This window comes from Manacus candei, unplaced genomic scaffold (assembly GCF_025592945.1).
Source record: "Manacus candei isolate 608988 ecotype Guabito, Panama unplaced genomic scaffold, ASM2559294v1 h1tg000067l, whole genome shotgun sequence".
Taxonomy (NCBI): domain Eukaryota; kingdom Metazoa; phylum Chordata; class Aves; order Passeriformes; family Pipridae; genus Manacus; species Manacus candei.
In genome coordinates, this window is record NW_026138115.1 from 10,740,777 (window position 1) to 10,761,316 (window position 20,540).

The following is a 20,540-nucleotide window of genomic DNA, read 5'->3' on the forward strand; positions in this document are numbered from 1 at the left end:
CAGTCTTGAGGAAACTCAGACTGCTTGCCCATCCTCAGTATGCTCCTCTACCTCAGAGCACAGTTTAATTTTTTTCTAATTTTCCAATTCTTTTACGAGCGAAATCATTATTACTTATTACCATCCGTTATTACTGAATGAACTTCATTAATCATTTGTTTCATAACTAAATAGCTTACTCGAAGGGACAAGCTTCAGGACCTTACGGCCTGTACCTCTACACATGAAGGAGGTGGGTCAGGAGGGCACCGAGCCCCGTTCATGCGGACTCGCGGGTCGCTGCTCCCGCCCGCACGGCGGCCCCAGCCCCGCATCCCCCTGCCCCGCATTCCCGGGTTCCAGTCCCGCACACCCCGATGCCTGTCCCATGATCACTCAGCCCCGCATTCCTCGGTTCCACTCTCGCAGCCCCCGGTGCCAGTCTCGCAGCCCCCGTTCCAGCCCCGCATCCCCCGATTCCAGTCTCGCATCCCCCGTGTCAGTCACGCACCCCCGTTCCCGTCCCACACCCCCGGTTCCAGCCCCGCATCCCCCGATTCCAGTCACGCACCCCCGTGCCCGTCCCACACCCCCGGTTCCAGCCCCGCATCCCCCGATTCCAGTCTCGCACCCCCGTGCCCGTCCCACACCCCCGGTTCCAGCCCCGCAGCCCCGGCCCCGCCCCGCGGTGACGCACGGCGGCGGCGGTCACGTGCAGCGCAGGGAGGCCCGGCCCGCCGCACCCGGAGCGGCCGCCATGCCGATGCCGATGCCGCCTCCGATGCCGCCGCTGCCCCTGCCCGGCCGCCCCCGCCTCGGGCGGGCCTCGCTCCTGCCGCTACTCCTGCTGCTCCTGCTCGCGGGTCCGGCGCGGCCCATCTCCTTCCAGCTGCCGGGCAAGGCGCGGAAGTGCCTGCGGGAGGAGATCCACCGCGACACGCTGGTCACGGGCGAGTACGAGATCGGCGCCCCGCCGGGCTCCTCCACCGGACCCTCCGCCAACCTCAAGGTGCGGCTCCGGCCGGCCGGCCGAGGGGGCGGGGGTGGCCGGGGCGGACGGCGCGGCCCCGCCTCCCCTCCCGGGGCGGGGAAGGAAGGGGTGACGTTCTCCACGCGTGACACCGGCCACGCGTGGGCTCACGGCCCGGGCCGCACGGCGGGACTCGCCCCGTGCGAGGGGACACCAGCCCGCCCAGGAGCTCGGAGTTTGGGGCAGCGAGGGACTAGGGCAGCACTTTGGCCTAAGCCCAGTACGAGCTTTTTCTCCCCAAAGATCTCGTCGTCTCGTTCCGTCCCATCCAGGCAGCTGCCGTGTAATCCGCACACGATGCGGATTATCCGGCGTCTGGCGAGACGGGCCGCTGCGATAAAGCCGTACTAAGGCTGCTGGCACCGTGTAAGTGGGAGAGAATTATGGTGACGTGGCCTTCCAAGGGCTCCCTCCCCACGTAGGGAGGGCCTGGCACAACGGGATCCTGGCACAATGGGATGGGGTCTGAGGAACCACGTTTCGGTGCACAAAATGGCTATTCCCATCTGGCTGTGTCAAGGCTCGCCTGGATTTTAAGGAGATGGGCGTTTGGTGCTCAGAAGAAAATGATCCTGAAGGATCTTTAGGGAGTACAGAGTCAGCAGAATATATGGGACTAATACACCTATATGACAAGCAGTTAGCAAAACTTAAACAGCTTCACTTTAATTCTGCCCATGATCTGCCTTTCCTAAGCTTAGTAAGGTTTGTTCCTATGCAGTCAGTTCATGATAGCTTTCTGTCCCTTTTTTATTTCTGTCTACATTCCCAAAGTTTTCAAAAATAAGCATGCAAACAAACAAACAGGATGGTCTTCTCAGGACACTTTGAACTCAGTGGTAATGAGTATTTTAGATCTCCTGAAATCAAGTTGCCCTTCCAGCATCTGCCTACTGATGCCTGAAGGCTTTGGGTTATTGGCAGTTGTGCTTGGTTATGACTAGAGAAGGCTGTTTCTGGAGTCTTACTTTTTAAAAATTGTTCTGCTGTTCTTGCATCATTTCTAAGAGAAAACTTGCCTGTGCATAGGCAGAGCCAAGCAGCATTAATGCTTTAAAATGCTGCTGGAGTATTTGCCTCATAAGGCACATGTATTTCAGTTGAAGTGCTATGTTCCCATCTGTCTCCTACCACTTGGTGACCAGGCTTCCTGATTCTCAAGTTGCCCACTCTTAGGTCAGCTGACCCCAAAGTCTCTTCCGAAACTCACTTTTATGACAGAGGACTTGTCTAGGGAGATGGTGGTGAAGCAATGAATCCAACGTTTGGATCTTAGTCTGGCTTTGCTGATGAAGCTGGTATCCACGTAGTACTGCTCATGGAAGTTCTATTTTGTTCTAACTGTAAAATAAAATAAAATTTAAAAGTCCCATATTAGTTTGAAAAGCTACAAAGAAGAAATAATTTATGTAATTTTTGCTTTCCTTCAGGTATGCTGTGGCCTTCCAGTATGCTGGATCTGTTATAAGTGCTGAAACCCCTCTCTCTGCTAGGTGCCTGCTTTCTCTTTGGTTTGTGTGGGAAAGGTTAGTTCAGGGCATCATGTCTGCAGGTGGTCTCTCTCATTCTGCACTGGATGGTCCTGCCTTGCCCTCCTGGGTTGGGCCGTCGAACAGAGGAGTTTGGTAGTTAATTCTGTCCAGGCTCAGGTGGGTTTCTGCCAGTGAGCTGAATTTATGTGTGTGTGATACCCCAGCACTAACAGTGGCACCCTCTGTTTTGGAGGAATCTGCAGGCTCTGCCAGCTGGCTGCTGAGGGCCCTGCCACGTGCCTCTGCCCCATTGTCGAGGCTGGCACTTTGGGGAACTGTCTCTGTTTGTCAAGAGCGAACAATGCCCTGTCTGTAGGGGATCGCATTACCGTAAGTAACTTTAGAATAGCATGAAAACTCCCTTTCAGGTCGACTCCCCCACAGGCCGTCTGACTGGGCTGTTAGCAGCTTCTCCCGCCCCCGCAGGCCCGGCTCAATGGGCAGTGTATTTGGCTGATTTGGATAGTGCTATTCAGTTCTGATGAAAGCCGATAGCAGAGCTTTTACTGTCCAGAATCCTGTTCATGAGCTGCAAAGGGCAAAAATGGATCAAGCTGCATAATATTCTCTGGATAAAGATTAGCTCTGGTGTCTACAAAGCCCTAAGGGAATAGTGCTCAAAATAATAGGGACCTCTGAGAGCTAAGTTGTTCTGAGAGCTAAGTTGTTCTTGGGATGGAAGAACCCAGTGTGCAAAATGTATGGTGTCATGCCAATGAAGCATGTTGGTTAATTGGGACCACTCCACTAAATAGCGTGTGCCATATAGTGGCCAAACCACAGGCTTTTACACTGTGTCTGCGTGGTCAGACATGGTCAGTCCTGTACTCCAGCCTGCTCACTTGGGCCCAATGCCTCCCAGTAGTCTGGTGGCCTCCAGACAGGAGGTGGCTGTTTTCTGGTGGCGTGTGGCAGGGGGGTGGTAGCACAGCTGGCTGTGCCTGACTGCACAGGTGTGCTTTCATCTGCTTGCTGCTTGAAAACAGGTAGAGCTCTGAGCAGGAACTGCAGCATGGGAGAAGACTGCTCCTTGTTCTCAGATGCGAACAACGTATGGTGCAGGGGCAGCTACGACAAAGTCCTTAACAGACAATTGTGGGATAATCTGTATATAGAGGAAGCTTGTTCCTAAAGTCTTGCCTGCTATGGTTTATACCGTCAGGCCTGAGGATTTATATACTTTCTTGTTTTTCCTGCCTCATGCAGCAACTCTAATTATGCATGAGAAGGTCCACGTTTGTTTTAAGTCCAGCAGGCTACCAGCATCAGTGGTATCTCATGGCAGAGAGTTAATTAGCTGTTCTAATAAGAATAAAGGGTGTTTCCTTAGAATAACTCTGGGTATGTAGCTCTTTTGAAAGGTCTTTGTACAGGGAAGCCAGGCTGTTTTTCCCTCATAAGATGGAGTAAAGTCTGACCTACCTTTTCCATAGCACAAATTATTTTGTGTACTTTTATCTTACATACCCTTAAAATTATTCCCAAGATTTTTAGTCTCTTCATCTCTAAGACTTTCAAAGACCCCTAGTAACAGTAGCATTTGTGCCTTTTCAGACATACCTGTTGATGGATAGAGTTGAGGGAAATTGGGAGGCATTCCAATGGAATCACACTGTTGATTTTCATGCAGTGTTGTAACACCAACGGGTTTTTCCACCCCTCTTCAAGGTCAGAGTGTTTCAACTGGATGGAGCCTCGTTAATTGAGCACAGTTATTCTCAAGTTTGTGTCATGAAATGCATGTTCTTTTTTTATACTCTTTGTTGAAGCATTTTTATAGACCTTCCACAGTTTTTGCCTATTCTTAGTAGTTTTATAGACTTAGTGCAAAGCAGTCATTATTCTGTCTGTGTAGTCTGAATAGTCCTCTGAAGTGGCCACTTTTATGGATCTTGGCACCCAAACCTTGTCTACCTCAGAGCCACGCTCATGATTCATTTCAAGAGGAATAGATGTGCCCTTCTCCATTTCATCTTCTGGGGAATGAGTCGTCTTTGTCCCATAAGGCTTCTCCATATCTCTGTTGCTATGGGAGTTCATGGATTTTGCTTGCAAAATTAAGGCAGTGAATAACCGTTTGGTTCAGCTAGAGTTCCTACATGTAGTCTGTATTTGGGGTTTACAGGAGGAAGAGGAATTAGTGTGGTTTTCAGTTTGGGTTTTTTTTTTTTGGTTGCTTGGTTGTTTGATTACTTTTTGGTGGTAGGGGTTTTTTCTTTGGGTGTTTTTTGGGCTTGTTTTTTTTTGAATCTAAAGAGTCAATAATTACTGTAGAGTCACTCTGGCTGTCAGCTCCTGAAGTGGGGATTACAAGCGGAGGAACTGACATAGTTGTGAAGAAGGAGGGAAACTGTTGAAAGGAGAAAGCATCAGATCCAAAGGGATTACTAGGATTACTTTTCCTGCACAGGCAGCATAAACCCGTGGCAGCAAAGTACTGTTACCATCATTTTCTCTCTTACAGATAATATTTCTTACTGTCATTGTCTTACCCTCATTGTCTCTCTTACAGATAACTGACTCAGCTGGGCACATCCTGTACGCCAAGGAGGATGCCACTAAGGGCAAGTTTGCCTTCACCACTGAAGACTATGATATGTTTGAGGCCTGCTTTGAGAGCAAGCTTCCTGTGGGTAAGTGAAAGATCTGTTGGCTGCTTCTAGCTTCTGATCATGATAACGTGGATTAGGGATACAGGTAAAAATGATCCTTAGCATGGTCCACAGAATACTGTTTGACTTTTAAAGCTGATCCTCAGGGTGCTGTGGGCAGTCTCACTGCAGAGTATCTGCTGTCAGTGTTGCATTTGAAGTTTAATAATTCTCTGTGGCTGTCATGTAGAGTGCTTGGGTTTCCTCTGAAAGGGGAATCAGATGTTCCTCCCACAACAGTCACCACAGTTTCAATAAGTGGCAGTACCAGGGAGCAAACCACACTTCTTTTGCCAGTTTCATGCTTCTCCCCATCTTGCAGTTGAGTCAGGACAGAGCAAGATGCCATCATCTCCAGGACCTGTCTTTCACCCCTGCATGCCAGCTCTTCCCATTTGGTAGAACTTGATCTCTCCACAAGTGTGTACTTGGCAGCTATCCTGCAATGGTTGATAACCATTTTCTGGGGTTTAGCTATGCGTGTATAAGGAATGTGGCCTTGATTTGCACCCACAAGTGGTCAGTAAAGGGAAGGGGAAATGAGCAAGGACGTCAGCCTTGCATTTGTGCTGCAAGGATGGTTGCCTAACAAGTGCTCAGGTTCGTTTCCTATGAGTGTGACGCATGTGTTGCTTTGAGTGGCTGCACTCAACTTCAGGACAAACGTGCTGAAATTGGCCAACACGTGGGCTCTCATCTCATCTACAGTGGTGTGAGTGTGTGCACGTTTGTAGGTGCTACATCTTTTCGTTGTTAGAGTTCTGCTCCCTGGACCCAGTCATTCTTAGGTCTTATCCTAAAAGATCCCGGAGCATTTCACAGAGCAGTCACTAGCAGCATGCCTCGTATCTGTTGAAAGGCAGACACTGTTTGCTGTTCTCCACATATAAGATGCAAATAGTTTGCAAGTTGCAGAGAACTTTCCAGAAAGAGAAGGCTATATTCTTTACTGGGATTGTGAGGGATCTGGCTTGTAACACCTCTTCTATAGTATTTTACAGATAAGATAGTGACCCCCAATGTTCAGGATTATTCTTTTATTTTACTCCAAAGGTAGGATTTCCAAATGTTCCTTAACACATTGAGACATGCAGGCACTAGTGACTCATCTGGGAGCCACTCATGCTGTTTACTTTCCAACACCTGGGTATTTGAGAAGTCTCCAGACAGTCCTGCAGATCCTTTCATAGCTTTCACACCGAGGTGGGAAAGGCTTCTTTCTTTAGTTGTGTCTAGACTCTTAGTTTGGTGCTTGTGAGCAGCAGTTTCTTGCCTAGACTGAGCCCCTTACAACTCTTTTGATTGTAGCAAATGTTTATTCCCTGGCTCCCTAGTTGCAAATTTGTTTTAAAGTTTTCAATACTGACGAGGATAAAATATTTCTAAATGCAGCTTCTACCCTGATGATCTGTAGGGCACTCAGGTGCCAAAGTCTAGAGCTCTTCAACTGACCAGCTGGATCCTCTTCTGGAGGCTGTCTCTTTAGGAGCCTTCAAGCTGCCAGTTTTTTTTTTGGACCCAGGTGCCCCACATTCCTTGCCAAAGAGAGATACTGCCTGAGGAGTATCTCCAGATTTCCCATGTCTGCTGGAAATCAAGGAAATAATGAAGTAAGGGAGGTGGCACTGTGAGGCTTGATCATCTGCAGGACTTGGTTAAGGTACTTTGAAAGAAGTAACCAGGTCACAAGGGAAGTGCCTTGTTTCCTCTATAAGATCAGCATGGGAATGGGGAAACTGACCAAATGTTGTTTAATCCCCATGTTTCTCTTTAAAGTTTAGGGTTTTTTTCACAGTCTTATAAAGTAAGTGGTCAGGACTTGTAAGGCGGCAGCCAAGGAGGATGTTGGTGGAGTACCGGAAGAGAAAAACTGTTGGTAGAAGACACCCAGAGCCGTTGGGACCTGAAGGGTCTAAGCAACTGGGATTTCTCAATCCCTAACCACAGAAATGAGGAAGAGGAAGTAAGAAGGAGATCCTGTTTAGAAGGTCCACCTTATCAGAGTGGAGGAGCTCTTAGGGTGCTTCTTGGAGCTGTGGGTGTTTGCAAGACAGGCTTTTTACCCTCTTCCAGGGTAAATGGTCCTGCCTTCCTGACCAGTGCTCTGTTCCCAGGCACATTTACTCTCCCACCCAATGCTAATCTCTAAAATGAACAGCCTGGCCTCACTACATTCTCCCCTCTAGGGCTCTTCCTGTGGACTAATCTGTAACTCTTTGCTCCTTCGGTAGTCCTTCTCTTCCCAAACTTTTTTAAGAGTGTCAGGACTCCTTTTTTCTGGAGTTCCTGTGGGGAAATTTTTGACATTCTGTTCAACTACCCTGCTTTTCCACTGACTTTGCAAATTAGAGCTCGTCTGATCTCCTGGGGAACAGTTCTGTGCTCATGTGAGATAACCTTATGAAGACCTGGAGAATGTAGGTATCAGTTTAGTTCAAGATCTCTGATTCTTGACTGTTTTTCTCTTTGCTGCTGATCCAGACTGCTCTGGTGAGCCCTGGCTGCAGGAGAAGCAGGTGGTTACTGAGGTATGATGAGTGCAAAGGGAGCTGCCTAGTGACTTGGGCTCAGTAAACTTGTAGGAAGAGCAGCTTGAGTTTTTCCAGGCCAGTTCCTGACAATGCTAACCTCTTGCAGAATGTCTGCTCTCCATCCCTTTGCACCCAGGAATTTAACATTTCTGATTTCTTACTGCCTCTTGGCAGCTCTCCTTTTCAGCCTAACAAATTAATTCTTGCAGTTCTGTTATTCTTTTCACTGACTTTTTCATCTTTCTCATCTCTTCCTGCAAGCTCCAGCTCTCCACCCAAGTTGCTGTAATTTAAGCAACACTGAAAAAACCTCTCCCTGAACTGTGTGCTTTGAATTTTTCTCTGCAACTACTGTTGGCTGTCAGTCTCAACACATGCTGGTACATGTATGCCATAAGCAGTCAAAACCCATGGTTGGAGAAAGGAGCACCAGGTGGTTGTATACAGCCTGTCTATTAAAGACCAGTGCTGTGATTTTAGTTTGGTTTGGGTTTGTTTTTTTTTTTTTTTTACAGTAACTGGTCTTTTATAAGAAAACAAAAAAAATTAATCCTAATCCTAATTTATCCTTTAGGCTCTTATATAGTGCATTTCCATCAGGAAATTCAAGAAACAATTGATATGCACCATCTTATCAGTAGGTTATTTATTGTTCTGCTGGCAGTAGAAGGTGGAGGTGATTCTACTGTGGTGTTAAAGAGCTGTTGAGTGAGACGGTAGAGAAAAAATTTGGGGATGTTGTATCAAAGATATGGAGTATCTTCCAGTATCCAATAGGAGTGACCCAGCATAACCTGTAAATTGAATTTTTTTGTGAACTGAGGGTATGTCTACCTGGCAGCCTTTTGTGACAAAATACGAGTGTTGAACGTGCTCCTGGATAGACCCTCTGAAATTCACAGTTTAAATTCAGACACTGTATTTTGCTGGAAGCCATCTGAGGACAGCTATATGCTCCAGCATGCTGGGCTTTGGGAATGTTTTAGGTACAGACATTTTCTTGGTGGGTGGTATAGTGGAGTGTGACACTCAGATCAGCTGACATGCTGCATTTTTTAGAGTATCTGATATGCCTATCCTATATATATATATATATTGTCTTCGTGTGAACGTTCTCAGATGTGACACTTTGTAGCAGTTAAAAGAAGCTGTAAGCCATAGGTGTCCCTAGCCTGGGGGCTACAGCCTTGAAAGATACCTACTGTGCTGTTGACTGCAGCCTTATGTGCTGTTTGAGTGGCTCCAGCTGGCAGTTCTCTGAGGCAGTGCTTTCCCAGATTCAGAAACTTCTTGATGTCTTGGGGTTTGCATAGCAGCGTGGTTCTCAGGTATCTGAGATCATTGGTAAGGGGATTTCCTTGGTTTCTGCAGATACTCCAGCATGTGAGTGTTGGTAGCCCCCATATGTCATATTCCTCAGTTGGAGCAGTTTATCTTCTGCTCCTTTTAATGTAAAGTCATTTACAACCCCAGTAACCTTGACAAGTTGCTGGTTCACTTCCTGTTAGGAGGAATGTGAGCCCCCAGTTGAATATTTGTCCCTCCGATGACTTGTCTTTCGCTAGGCTGTGTCATAGCAGCTGGTGTTCATGTTCTAATCCTCTGCAGTTTTTACAGTGATTTGCATCCTATACACTCTCAGTGTTTTTAGTTACAGCTTGTTCTCATTATCTCTGGGAGGCTCTCCTTCAGCCAGGATTTATTGTGAAGTCTCTGTATTTTTAGGCTGGACTGTGCTGCCTCCGCAGATAGCTGCAGACATGGAGGGAGGGGAGGGAGTTGTGAGTTCTTCCTCTGTGGTGGGAAGAGCTGGTGATTTCCTGGCAGGCTGAATGTTTTGCACAAGGAATCCTTTCATTATGCTTCCAGGAACAGGGAGGATGCCGGACCAGCTCGTGACTCTGGATATGAAGCATGGTGTTGAAGCAAAGAACTACGAGGAGGTATGTCCCCTGGCTGCCTGCACTGCAGGCTCCTCTTTCCCAGTACTCACGTGATGCTGTCTGTAGATCTGGGGCTCGTGATGGGAAGCTCTTTTCCCAGTGGTGATGAAAGCCTGTCTGCAGCCTACAATTGCAATGAAGCTTTGTGTGTTACGGGAGAAAAAAAAAGACAAACATCAACTAGAATTAATTCTGTACTCTGGGAACCGGAGCCTAATAGGTGAATTTCTTTGCTAGGACAGCGTGACCCAGCTTCTGGGCATAGGCATTAGAGGCAATAAGGGACTGAGAGGTGAAGTTTCCCCAGCCCCAGCAGCAAAGGGCATTTTAGGTTAACATCAAATCCTCTTAAAGGTCAAGTTGCGATGTTACTGTTCTTACCTTCCTGACTATAAGATGTACTGGCTCAGCGGGCCTGAAATGACGCTTGTGTGTTTCTAAGAACTGGCAGTGTATCAATATAAAGGTGTTTGGCAGAGTAGCAGCTGCTGTGTAATGGGTATTTGGTTTGAAGGCATGACACTGCAAATAAGCATAAAGCCTAAACATTTACATCTTAGGAGGGGGTAGGCTTCTTAGACCCAAGAGCTAGTTGTGTAGAATAGCAGTTGCTTTGTGGCTGAGACAGTCCTGGCTGGCGTGGGTGCTGAATTTTGATGGCAGCTACCATGCTTTTGGCTCACTAGAATTTGGGATCAGTCAGCCCCCAGTACAGAGTCTGTGCCTGAGACAATGAGAATTGCTGTTGGAGAAAGATTCCCACAAATGATTGCTGTGTCCACTGCGCACAAGAGCATGGGAGATTCCTTAGGGAGGAGAGTGGGTAGCAGAGGAGGCTGTGCATGGTGCCAGTCAGAAAATGAACAGATTTCTGAAGTGTTTATCATGGTGTTTTTATATCCTTTTGAACTTTGTGCTATCTGGTTCTCTGTTGCTTAAGTCAGTTGAGAGCACATCCTATGTAGAGAGTAAGAAAGTGCTTGGGGTCACGGAAGAGCAGAACAATCATTCCTTAAGTCAGTCTGGAGCACATCCTACATGGAGAGTAAAAACGTGCTTGGGTTCAGGGAAGAGTGCAGCAGTCATTGGGCCAGCTGTCTGTCAACTGAAGGATTGCAACTGGGATGAATCCCTGGGAGCGTAACTGGGAGGATTATGTTGGCTACATTTACAGAATCCCTTTAAATACCACTCCACAGTATAGTCTAGAGTTGATTACTATAGTGCTACCTCAAAGACCCATATGCAGAAAGGTTTTCTTATGCCCATGTATCTATGCACTCTGGTTATACTGATAAAACTATCTTGGAATAAAGGTATGTATCCATTATGCTCATCAGTGTCGTTACATTGATGGAAAAGTTCTGTGGACAAATACAGGAGAAGAATTTAGTCTTGCAGTCCCACCTGATACCAAATGCGGATCTTGGCAGCCCTGGCAAGCATCCTTGACTTGTGAGGACTTCTCGTAGTGGCAGGCAGTGTTGAGCAGCATATATGCAAAGGACTCAAACTGATTTACTGTTTGCACAGCTGCTATAGATGTTTAACTACGCTGCTTTGCAGTGTGTTTTCTTCCATGCTCTCTCTTGCCAGGTTACTGTAGTATTTGGCTTGATAGGTTGCTATAAGGCCTCAGAGGGAAGGACTGTTGCTCAGATTTCTCTCCTAGAATTGCAGCCTTTTTGAGCCTTTTGCTTGTGACATTCATCTGCTTTTGGGTACCAGTGACCTGTCGTATCCCCCAGTTCTTCTTGCTGAATTGCTGCAAGGAGACTTGATTAAGGGAGTTGAACAAGGGTCACTAATACTGTCCTGCTTGTGCATGGATATATGCTGTGAGAGGAGAGGTGGTGTTCAAGCTTCATAAGCTTTCATAGATCCAGATGTTCTTAGAGCAAAGCAGCTGGAATAGTGAGCTGGGTTAGAAAATCTAACTGCAGTGTCATGCCTTAGTTCCCCGGGTTAGGGAGGAATAACTATCCGTTCAATAAGTAGAAATTAAGGTAGGGAAAAGTGAAAAGACTTGTGAGGGCACTAAGAATGCTTGGCAATCTAGGTTCTTTTCCACATCAGCTACTCCTTGTCAATTCTTGACTACAGTGTATCTCCTTTTGTGCTAGGAAGTGCGTTAGACTTCCACAGATCTTTGAATGACCCCTGGGAAGTTTGTGGGAGTTGTCTCAGTTCTGATGTTGAATGTTCCTTTTAGGATGATATTGTTCCACCATCACAGGTGCTTGGTAGGCTTTTTACAAAATCCCTTGGAGCAGCTTGGCATATTGACTTCATTAGGGATGAAGGAGGTTCCAGGACTGCCCAGGGAGGTGGTGGTCACCGTCCCTGGAGGTGTTTAAGGAAAGACTGGAAATGGCACTTAGAGCCATGGTCTAGTTGACAGGGTAGTGTTAGGTCATAGGTTGGACTTCATGATCTCAGAGGTCTTCTTCAATGTAATTGATTCTGGGATTCTGTGATTCAGGATATTTGTCTGGGAGCACATGCAGGACTAAAAGTAGGTATTGAATGTTTGTAGCTACACCTACTAAGAGCAGCTGAAGGGATGCAGGATGGTTTTTCCCAGTGGAACCCTTGTAGGGTTCTGTAGGCTTCTGTGAATGAGGAAGTGAGCCCTCAAGGAAGATAATGGAGCTGGTCAGTGCAAGGCTAGCTTGTCAGTAGAGCTCCCCAAGTCCTCCTGTGTGATACAGACCTGCTGCTCTAGCTGTGTTAGCAGAGCCTGGGCCAGGTTTTGAGCAAAGCTCTGCTGGCAGGTATGTGTCCAGGTCACATTACAGCCTATTGGCTAGAAGGCAGGAGGGGGTCAACCTACTGCTTCCTACCACTCCTGACAAACGCACTTTGAATTGCTGTGCTGGCAGAGCTATAATATACAGCTCACCTCAGCATAAAAATCCCCAGGTGATTGTTTGATGGCTTGCTGCTTGCAAGCATACATGTGTCACATGGAGATCCTTCAGTGGAATGGCTGATTAGCTAGCGCTGGCCTGGTCACAAGCATCTCTGCATCTCTTCAGCTGGGCTCTGACGCGCAGGCAGCTGCCTCTGGAAGTGGTGTTTTGGGGATGCTTGCATGCGAGGTGCCCAGTTGCCTGCCTGTCAGCAGGGACCACTGAGGGATGGCATCCTGCAGCTTATGTCTGAGAAATCCTGCATGGCTGTGAGGCTGGTGGTGAGCTGCAGGTGCTCTGTGTGTTCTGTGCAGTTTTCTGTAGCACATCTTTCCTCTTCTGCATTACTTGGGGACACAGCATCTGGCCTTATTGCAGCAGCCTGTCATTTGTTGGTAATAGTGACAAAGTCTGTGCAAGATGGAGAGTTACCCAGATCCTACACTGTAGCAGTGGCAGGAATTGGAATTAGCTTCCTGTGAGTGTCCTTGTGTCACAGGTTTTACATAACTGCTGTGTCAGTTACGGTCAGGACTGGGGCAGGGACACGTTTACATATTCAGCTTAAATAGTTGCTGCTGTTGGCTGGGCTTTCTAACTGAACTTTTCTGTGGATTTTTCTTTTCGGACACCAAGCGTGTGACTCGTTGGGCGGTGGGCCAGGTGTTGCCCAGCAGCTGGGTGCTGCCCGGCCCGGCTCGGTTCCCGAGGGAAGCGGCCGTTCCCGAGGGAGCCGGGCCCGGCACGGCCCGGCAGCGCCACCTGGTGGCAGCGCTTGGTGCCCGCGGGGTCCCTGCCGAGGGCAGGGGCTGCCCTGGAGGGTCAGCCCGGGGGTGAACCCCCCGAGCTCTTGTGCGATGCTCAAAACGTTGCTGCTGGGAACCGGGCTGCTTTCTGGGACGTGTGGCAACAGTTAGCAAAGCTAATCTCGGTGCTAATACCCCGCGTGCCTATGGAACAGTATCGTATGCGTATGTAAGTTAGTCACCTGTATCTCAGTCCATGACTTATATTCACTGGAGGTTTCGTCATGTGGCAAGTTCCTCTACCCACTCCTCAGAAGCCAACTGTGAATAAGCTAACATTAAGCCGAATAAGGAAGAAATGTGCTTGTATGCATGCTGTGCTCCTCTGTTGTGTAGGAGGGGTAGTAGGAAAGTGTGTTTCAGAGAACAGGTGGGAGAAGTGATAGTGTTTTATGCAATGGTAGTTTCTGGCTTGTAGAGGTATTTCCCGATGGGAAGGATGCCCCAGATCTGTAGTACGTGGGGAGGAGTGGTTCAAACTGGCAGTAAAAACCCATGTGGGAGCTTTTCTGTTTTGGCTAACTGATTTGACTCTTCTGTTTTCTAGATTGCTAAAGTGGAGAAGTTGAAGCCTCTGGAAGTAGAATTGAGGCGCCTGGAAGATCTTTCAGAGTCCATTGTTAACGACTTTGCCTATATGAAGAAGCGAGAAGAGGAGATGAGGGACACGAATGGTGAGAGACTGTGTGCCTCTTCAGAGGGCTGGAGCTCTAAGACCCCTTATTTCTGCTAAATGTGTTATTAGGACAGTACTTGGCGATCAAGTAATTATAGTGGTCTCTGCCTGTTCCTAGTAAGGGAAACCCAAAGCAGTCACTGAGTCTTGTGTGTTCTGTCTCCAGAAATCATTTCTTTCTGTCTCCATTCCTACTGTGAATTACTCTGTACCGTTTAATGTTGCCCATTAGCCACATCTTCACCTTGTTCTCTCTCATTATCCTTCTCCTTGTTCCCTCTGCTTTATTCTCAAGTACTGCTGGTTCTCAGGTAGCCTTGCCTTCATGCTGTATACTATCTTGCCTTTGAAGTTTTGCATGGGGGAGGAGAAATCCTGGGAACTTTGCCATCTTGGGACACATCCTGTGATGTCAGACTCCCGTGCAATGGTTTGTTATCCGTTTCAGAGTCGACAAACACCCGGGTTCTGTACTTCAGCATTTTCTCCATGTGCTGTCTCATCGGACTGGCCACCTGGCAGGTTTTTTACCTGCGTCGCTTCTTCAAGGCCAAGAAGCTGATTGAGTAAAGAAGCAAATCCTCCTCCCCTCCTCTCAGACCCAGCTGAACACCGCTGGGACCTAGCCATGGCCCCCTGGAGCCATCTCACAGATGATACCCACTGACTGGAGCTTTTCTGGAGGAACTTGGACCCTAAAGGAGGAGGGGAGCCTAAACATTGGAGACGATTGGGAACTTGTGAAATCCTGTTGAATGTTGAGGGTGGGGGAGGTCATGATGGGTTTGGGTATTCCTGGGACAGTGATTAAATAAAAAAAGATGTTTCCATGACAGCTGCAGCAAGTTTTTGCGCTGTCTGTTCTCCTTTTATAATCATGGCTTGATGATGTCTCCCATCTGTCTGTGACTGCAGTGTTACTCAGAGCCACTTGACCCTGCTGCGCTCTTTAGGTGCCACACAGCTTGCACTGGAGCAGAGCAGGGGATTCCCTGTTCTGATCATCTGGGATCTAAGCCTGCAAATGGAGATGAGTGCAAAGCAATAGGATTCATCATTCCATCAGGACCTGAGGATAGAGAGTCATCCAAGGTTTGGTCCCTGTTGTGGACTTCTGTGTTTCTCCCTGTGGGAGCTGATGTCTTTGTGCTGACAGGTCAGGGCTCTTGAGCATACAGTGATTCAGCCTGGAGGAAGGGGAGCCTTGGAAGGAGGGCTTGGGAATGTGTTTGAGCTTGGAAAGAAGCCTGCTTTGTTCAAATAAGCTGTCCAGCCTTGGTCCCACCCTTGCCCCATGTTTGTCGTAGATGTGCCTCTCTTGCTTTGAAATGATGCAGCATCTTTCTTGAAAGCCTTGGTCAGGAACAGGAGGCCTCAGATACAGTCACAGAGCAAATGGGAGCAGATTGTGCTAGGAAACTTGGTCTTACATTGAGCGGGAGACTTCTCTTCTGTCCAGGCAGCTGAGTCCAGGCTGAGTGTCATTTTCTGAGACCTCAAAGCAAGGTAAGCTGATGTACACATGGAGCATGAGGGCCTGTGCCCTGCATTGAGGTCTGAGGGTACAACAATGCTGTGCAGGTTAGCAGAGGAGTTGAAAGAATGTGGATGAACTAAAAAAAGCAGTACAGGGTAGAAATAGGCTAATTCTGTATCGGGGGGGAGTCTGAACTGTGCCCTCAACAGAACTGTTATTCTCCTATGCGGTACTAGACAGCAAGAGCCAGCAGCTTCTCACCATTTCTCAGCCATCCAGATGGCATGATGTTAAATAAACTGGATAAAAACAGACAGGTTAACTTCCTGGACTTAACCTGCTACAGTTTTTAGGCAATGATAAAAATTCTTGCACCTTCTCTGCATTCCTCCAAAGCAAGTGGTTCAGCAGCACAGCATTCTGGTGTCCTGTGTCTAGACAATTCTGGCTGGGGAAGGGATTGACATGGCCCTGGACCCAGCCTAGCATTTTCAAAAAAACATAGTTTTATAATTTCTGATCTGAGTCTGATCTATTGCTAAGAAGGAAACAGTTGTCCAGGGTGAGGCAATAGGAAAGAGGAGGTAAAGCTGACCTCCTGTCATCTAAATACGTCAGTACTTTGCCTCCTCTTTGCCATTGCCAAGTTACTGGAGTTGTTAGTTCCACTGGCAAGTGCTTAGATTGCTTTTAATTTGTTTGGTTTTTGATAAAGCCATATTAGGAACCTAAGTCTACTCCTCTGCCCTTGCATCCATTTTATCCTTGTACATTTTTGAAAGCTGTTACAGTGCAGAACAGCTGTGATGCCACAGGACTGAATTACAGAAGTCATTTGAAGGTAGTTTTAGGTCCTACAGTTTGAAGCCTGTAGATCTGTTAAATTTTTGCTTTTGTTTTTATATAACTTGAAAAGACATTACGAGAAAGGGGCTTTTCCAGTCTGTTTTGATATCCTCTCCCCATCCTTATGTGAGTGCAAAGATATCTTAAAAATGGTGGCAAGGCCTTAAGTTCCCCAGATGTCTGTTACACTCTCATCATTCTGGTGTTATGTTTGGCTCTTTACTGTACTGGCATGGTTACTGGGGAGCAGATGTGGGCAACTGGCATGGATTTACCTGTGATGACTGGTTGGGGGATTTTTGTCAACTTTCTCAAATAAAATTTCTTTGGGGAAAAAAAACCCACCTCACCTTGTCGCTGTGAATCTTGTCCTCTTTGTGCATCTTCCTACAAACTGTTGTTTCCTGCAAGTTGACCAATTGCAGGAAGCAGCAAATACATAAACTCCCCACAAGCCTTTGGGTTTCTTTAGCAGTGGTTAGTTTCTAAAGAATTTGAAAATTCCAGACTTGAGAAGCATGCTCAGGCTTCTCTGTGGAGTGGGACCAGCACAGTAAGTGAGATCTACTACAGGTTACCATTTTTTGCCTTTCTCCCTCCCCCCTTCCTAATTGTATCTCTCTGCATGGAGGAATTTTGAGGCTGATAGTGAAACAGGGCTGGTGCTCTAGAGTACAAGATCCAGTTTTTCACCATCAGCTCCCACATAAATTTTAGTTTATTAAGACAAATGTAAGTACATTACAGTTTTGTACTTTAGAGGAAATTTTAAATTGTGGCAGATACTGAAGAGAGTGGTTAGGTATTTACTGAACTGCTGTCAGATCTCTGCTGACCCTGCAAGCCTTTAGTCATGCAGTAACCAAGCGAGATATGCCACATAACAGGACTGGGGGCACATAAATACTACACAACTAGTTAGTATTATCAGGGAGAATTTCAAGAAGGGAAATTCCCAGATCTCTGGATAAGGTCTAGCCTCTGCAAGTTCTTTCCTGGATGAATATTTGAGTATGTGAAATCGTACAGCTGTTCTCATGCGGTAGGTTGGCAGTGGGTCTGGGCTGTTTTACAGCACTGTGGATGCAGAGCTGGTGTCTTCATTCCATTTCACTTCTGGGAAATGGGCTAAAGTTGAGCTGTTGCAGATCCTTGGGTCTGAGCCCATCTTTGTGTGTGACAGATGCATCACTGGTAGATCTATAATTGCCTGTAGCAAACTGCATCAGATGTTCCAGCCTCTTCCACCCACTTGTCAATGTGACTAACGATTTAATTATCACAGTACTCATGTGAGCATTCCTAAGTAAGGTATATCTTTGTGTATTCCCCCTCCTGCTCTGCCAGCGTAGGCTGCACCCTGCACAGAGTGCCCGCCGCAGCTGCTGTTTGTGTGGATGTGTGAGGGAATGAGCATTTTACACACTATTGCTCATTTTTTACAAGCTGCTCAGGTATGTGAGAAGTAACCCAAGTGAACAACATCCATGTAGCACATCAGAGACATTTGACTCAACCTAGTTTGGCAACTGGTTGTTAAGATCATGAGGGGATTCCCGCCTGTAATTTCACAGGGTCCTGTGGCAGAGGTTTGGCAAAGTAGTGTGCCCTCTTTACCGCCTCCAGTTCACGTGATATATTTCTCTCATATCTTTAGTTGTGTCCCTCTTGCTGTACTTGTCTTTCAGATGCGTGAGATGGCCATGCCTTTAGTGAACAAAGTCTTTGGGAAATGAACTTCCCTTATGTTGAAGGTGGCTTGTTGGGAAAGAGACACCACAAACCTGAAATGGAGAAATCTTTCACAGGGAAAAAAAAGTTGGGTTTGGTGAAGACTGCAGGAGTTCAGCATTGATAGTTTTTTTCTGCTGCCCCTTCTTCAAATGAAAAATTTGTCAGGCTTGTGCTTTTTCTGTTGTTCCTCCCCCAGATCATCAGTGGTGGTGGTATGGTGGGTCTGGCAGGCCACCTTTCTCTGAGGAGGGTGAAAGGAGAAAAGCATTTAGAAAAACTGCCTGTTAGCTTTTCTTGGACCTTTTTGTACACCTGAAACAGGTGAGGCCAAGCTTTTGCTGCAGCACTAAAACACTTATATTTGCCCAGCAGTGTTTGTAGGAAGCCTGTTTTGCTTTGCACTGGAAGTCTATTGCACTGGCAGGAGCTAGGAGTTGCTCTGTTTCAGCTGCAGCTGAAGTGACTTAAACTTTCTGCAAAATGGTAGTGACAGATTCCTGATGCTCCTTCTGTTGCCAGAGGTCTATGCCGTTTATCACCTTAAACTCAATGCATTAGCTTTGGCACTTTCAGCTCACTGACACAGCCTTAATTTCCTTCCATAGCTGGTACTCTCAAGGTACCTTTCTCCTGAGTTTTTAAATCAGTTGCATTATGTGATCTTTGTATAAACTGCACCAAAATGTTCTGTTGAAATTGTAATGATATGAACTTGTTTTTTCTTGGTTATTTGGTGGATGCTGTTCCTGCAGCTGCCATGTAGCTGAGGCAAGCTGAGGGGAGGGCGTGCTTGTGTTTTCCAGCTATATACCATGGCAGCTCTGGTCTGATCTGCTGCAGGGTTTTACCCTCTAGCATTTTCTCACCCATACCAGCTGCTTGGGCTTTTATTTCCCTCAAATATACTTTGTTTGGAGATCTTTGGAGTAAGGTAGATGCTTGCTATGATTTGGTTTAAATGACAGTTTTCCTACCCTTACCTAAATTCATCCTTCAGTACTGATTTTGCAGGAGGCAAAATGGCACATTGCCTCTCATCAGTCTGATTTCTTTAAATGCTTGAGTAAAAAACACAGTGTAAAGTCGTGTGTATATTCTTCAGTCATATTCCAGCAAACCTGAGTGGGCAGTGGCTGCTACTTCCCTTACGGGCATCTTGCTGTGAGAATTACTGCCTGCTTTTTAAAGCATAGTAAAGGCCATGCTGTGGGGCAGCTAAACCTGATTGTAGCTACTACTGTGAGCATTTTATAGAAGAATTTGTATGACACTGTAGTTAATAATGGACAAGATAGCTCTATTGTTCAAATAGAAAAATAAAGATTGACTTTTTCAATTAGTATTCTGATTTTCTACAACTGTTCCAGATTCCTTAATCCCATTTTCATGAGATTTTGTCACCTGTTGTGTTTTTTTTTAAATTACTACTCTTTGCCAGATGACATTTTGCCACATACTCTCCTTGAAATGGAGGGAACGAATGCTCCTTAGCAGAACACATCTGACCTTTTTTTATCCATTCCTGCAAGCTCCTTTATTATAAAACTGACATGCTGTCTTTGCTGCTTGTAAGGACATCATCTTTGTTTGGAAATAGTTATAATGCACAGTAAATAAATGTTGATGTATAAGTTACTTGCTTACAAATAGGTGCGTATAATGCTGAGCAGCTCTTTAACCCTCACCACATTGCAAGGAGCCCTGCTTGTTTTGTTTCATGCTCTGAGCATCTTCCTGAGATAAGAGCTAACAGGGCCTTGTCGTGCCTAGTTTCAGGGATTCGTGCTTCAGCTCCTGATGTCTCCTGTAAGTGTTGATCATCTGTCTTCGCTTTCCTGCCTATGGTTGTGACTGCTGAACTTTGAAAACAGAACATCAAAATGATGGTGTGCATAATCTATGAAGAAAATAAATCACTTTTCTAAGATTAAGGTTGCTAATACTTCTTTATGACAGAGAAGTTATTGCAGCTCCAAAGCTAAAATATTTATGAAGCTCTCAGTTTATTTCTTGGTCAGAGAGAGAATCCATGAACTGTGAGTGGCACGGAGAAGAACAACACTGCAATGGTGTGAAATGTGTACCCACTGCAGGTGCCCTCACCTCTCCAGTAGATCTTTGTCCACGGGATACAGTCGTGGTGTTTATCCGTGTGTGTGCGCTCCGTTGTGCCCAATTATTTTTCAGTAATGTATATTATGTGTAGCACAGTTAAGCAAACACAAAAAATAACATCTGTACAATAAGAAACAGTAATTACTTTTTTGATATAAATCAGTTACTTCAGACAGCTTTTTATTACTAAAAGCTTTGTAAGAAGATAACTACGAACACCTGACTCCTTGGGCGCTGAGGCCGCCTCCAGCCGCGCTCCCGCGCGCTCCGGGTGCCCCGCGGACGGGGCGGGGGCCCGGCCCGGCGGG

General features: G+C 46.6%; 1 protein-coding gene across 1 annotated transcript; it reads left to right on the plus strand.

Moving 5' to 3' along the window:
* The first annotated feature begins 689 nt into the window (after positions 1–689).
* TMED10 (transmembrane p24 trafficking protein 10) lies at positions 690–16,737 on the plus strand. The gene is made up of 5 exons (XM_051806306.1): positions 690–988; positions 5,054–5,174; positions 9,593–9,666; positions 13,932–14,058; positions 14,509–16,737. The coding sequence occupies exons 1-5, from the start codon at positions 737–739 to the stop codon at positions 14,628–14,630; spliced, it is 696 nt and encodes a 231-aa protein (XP_051662266.1). The 5' UTR covers positions 690–736; the 3' UTR covers positions 14,631–16,737.
* Positions 16,738–20,540: the final 3,803 nt, after the last annotated feature.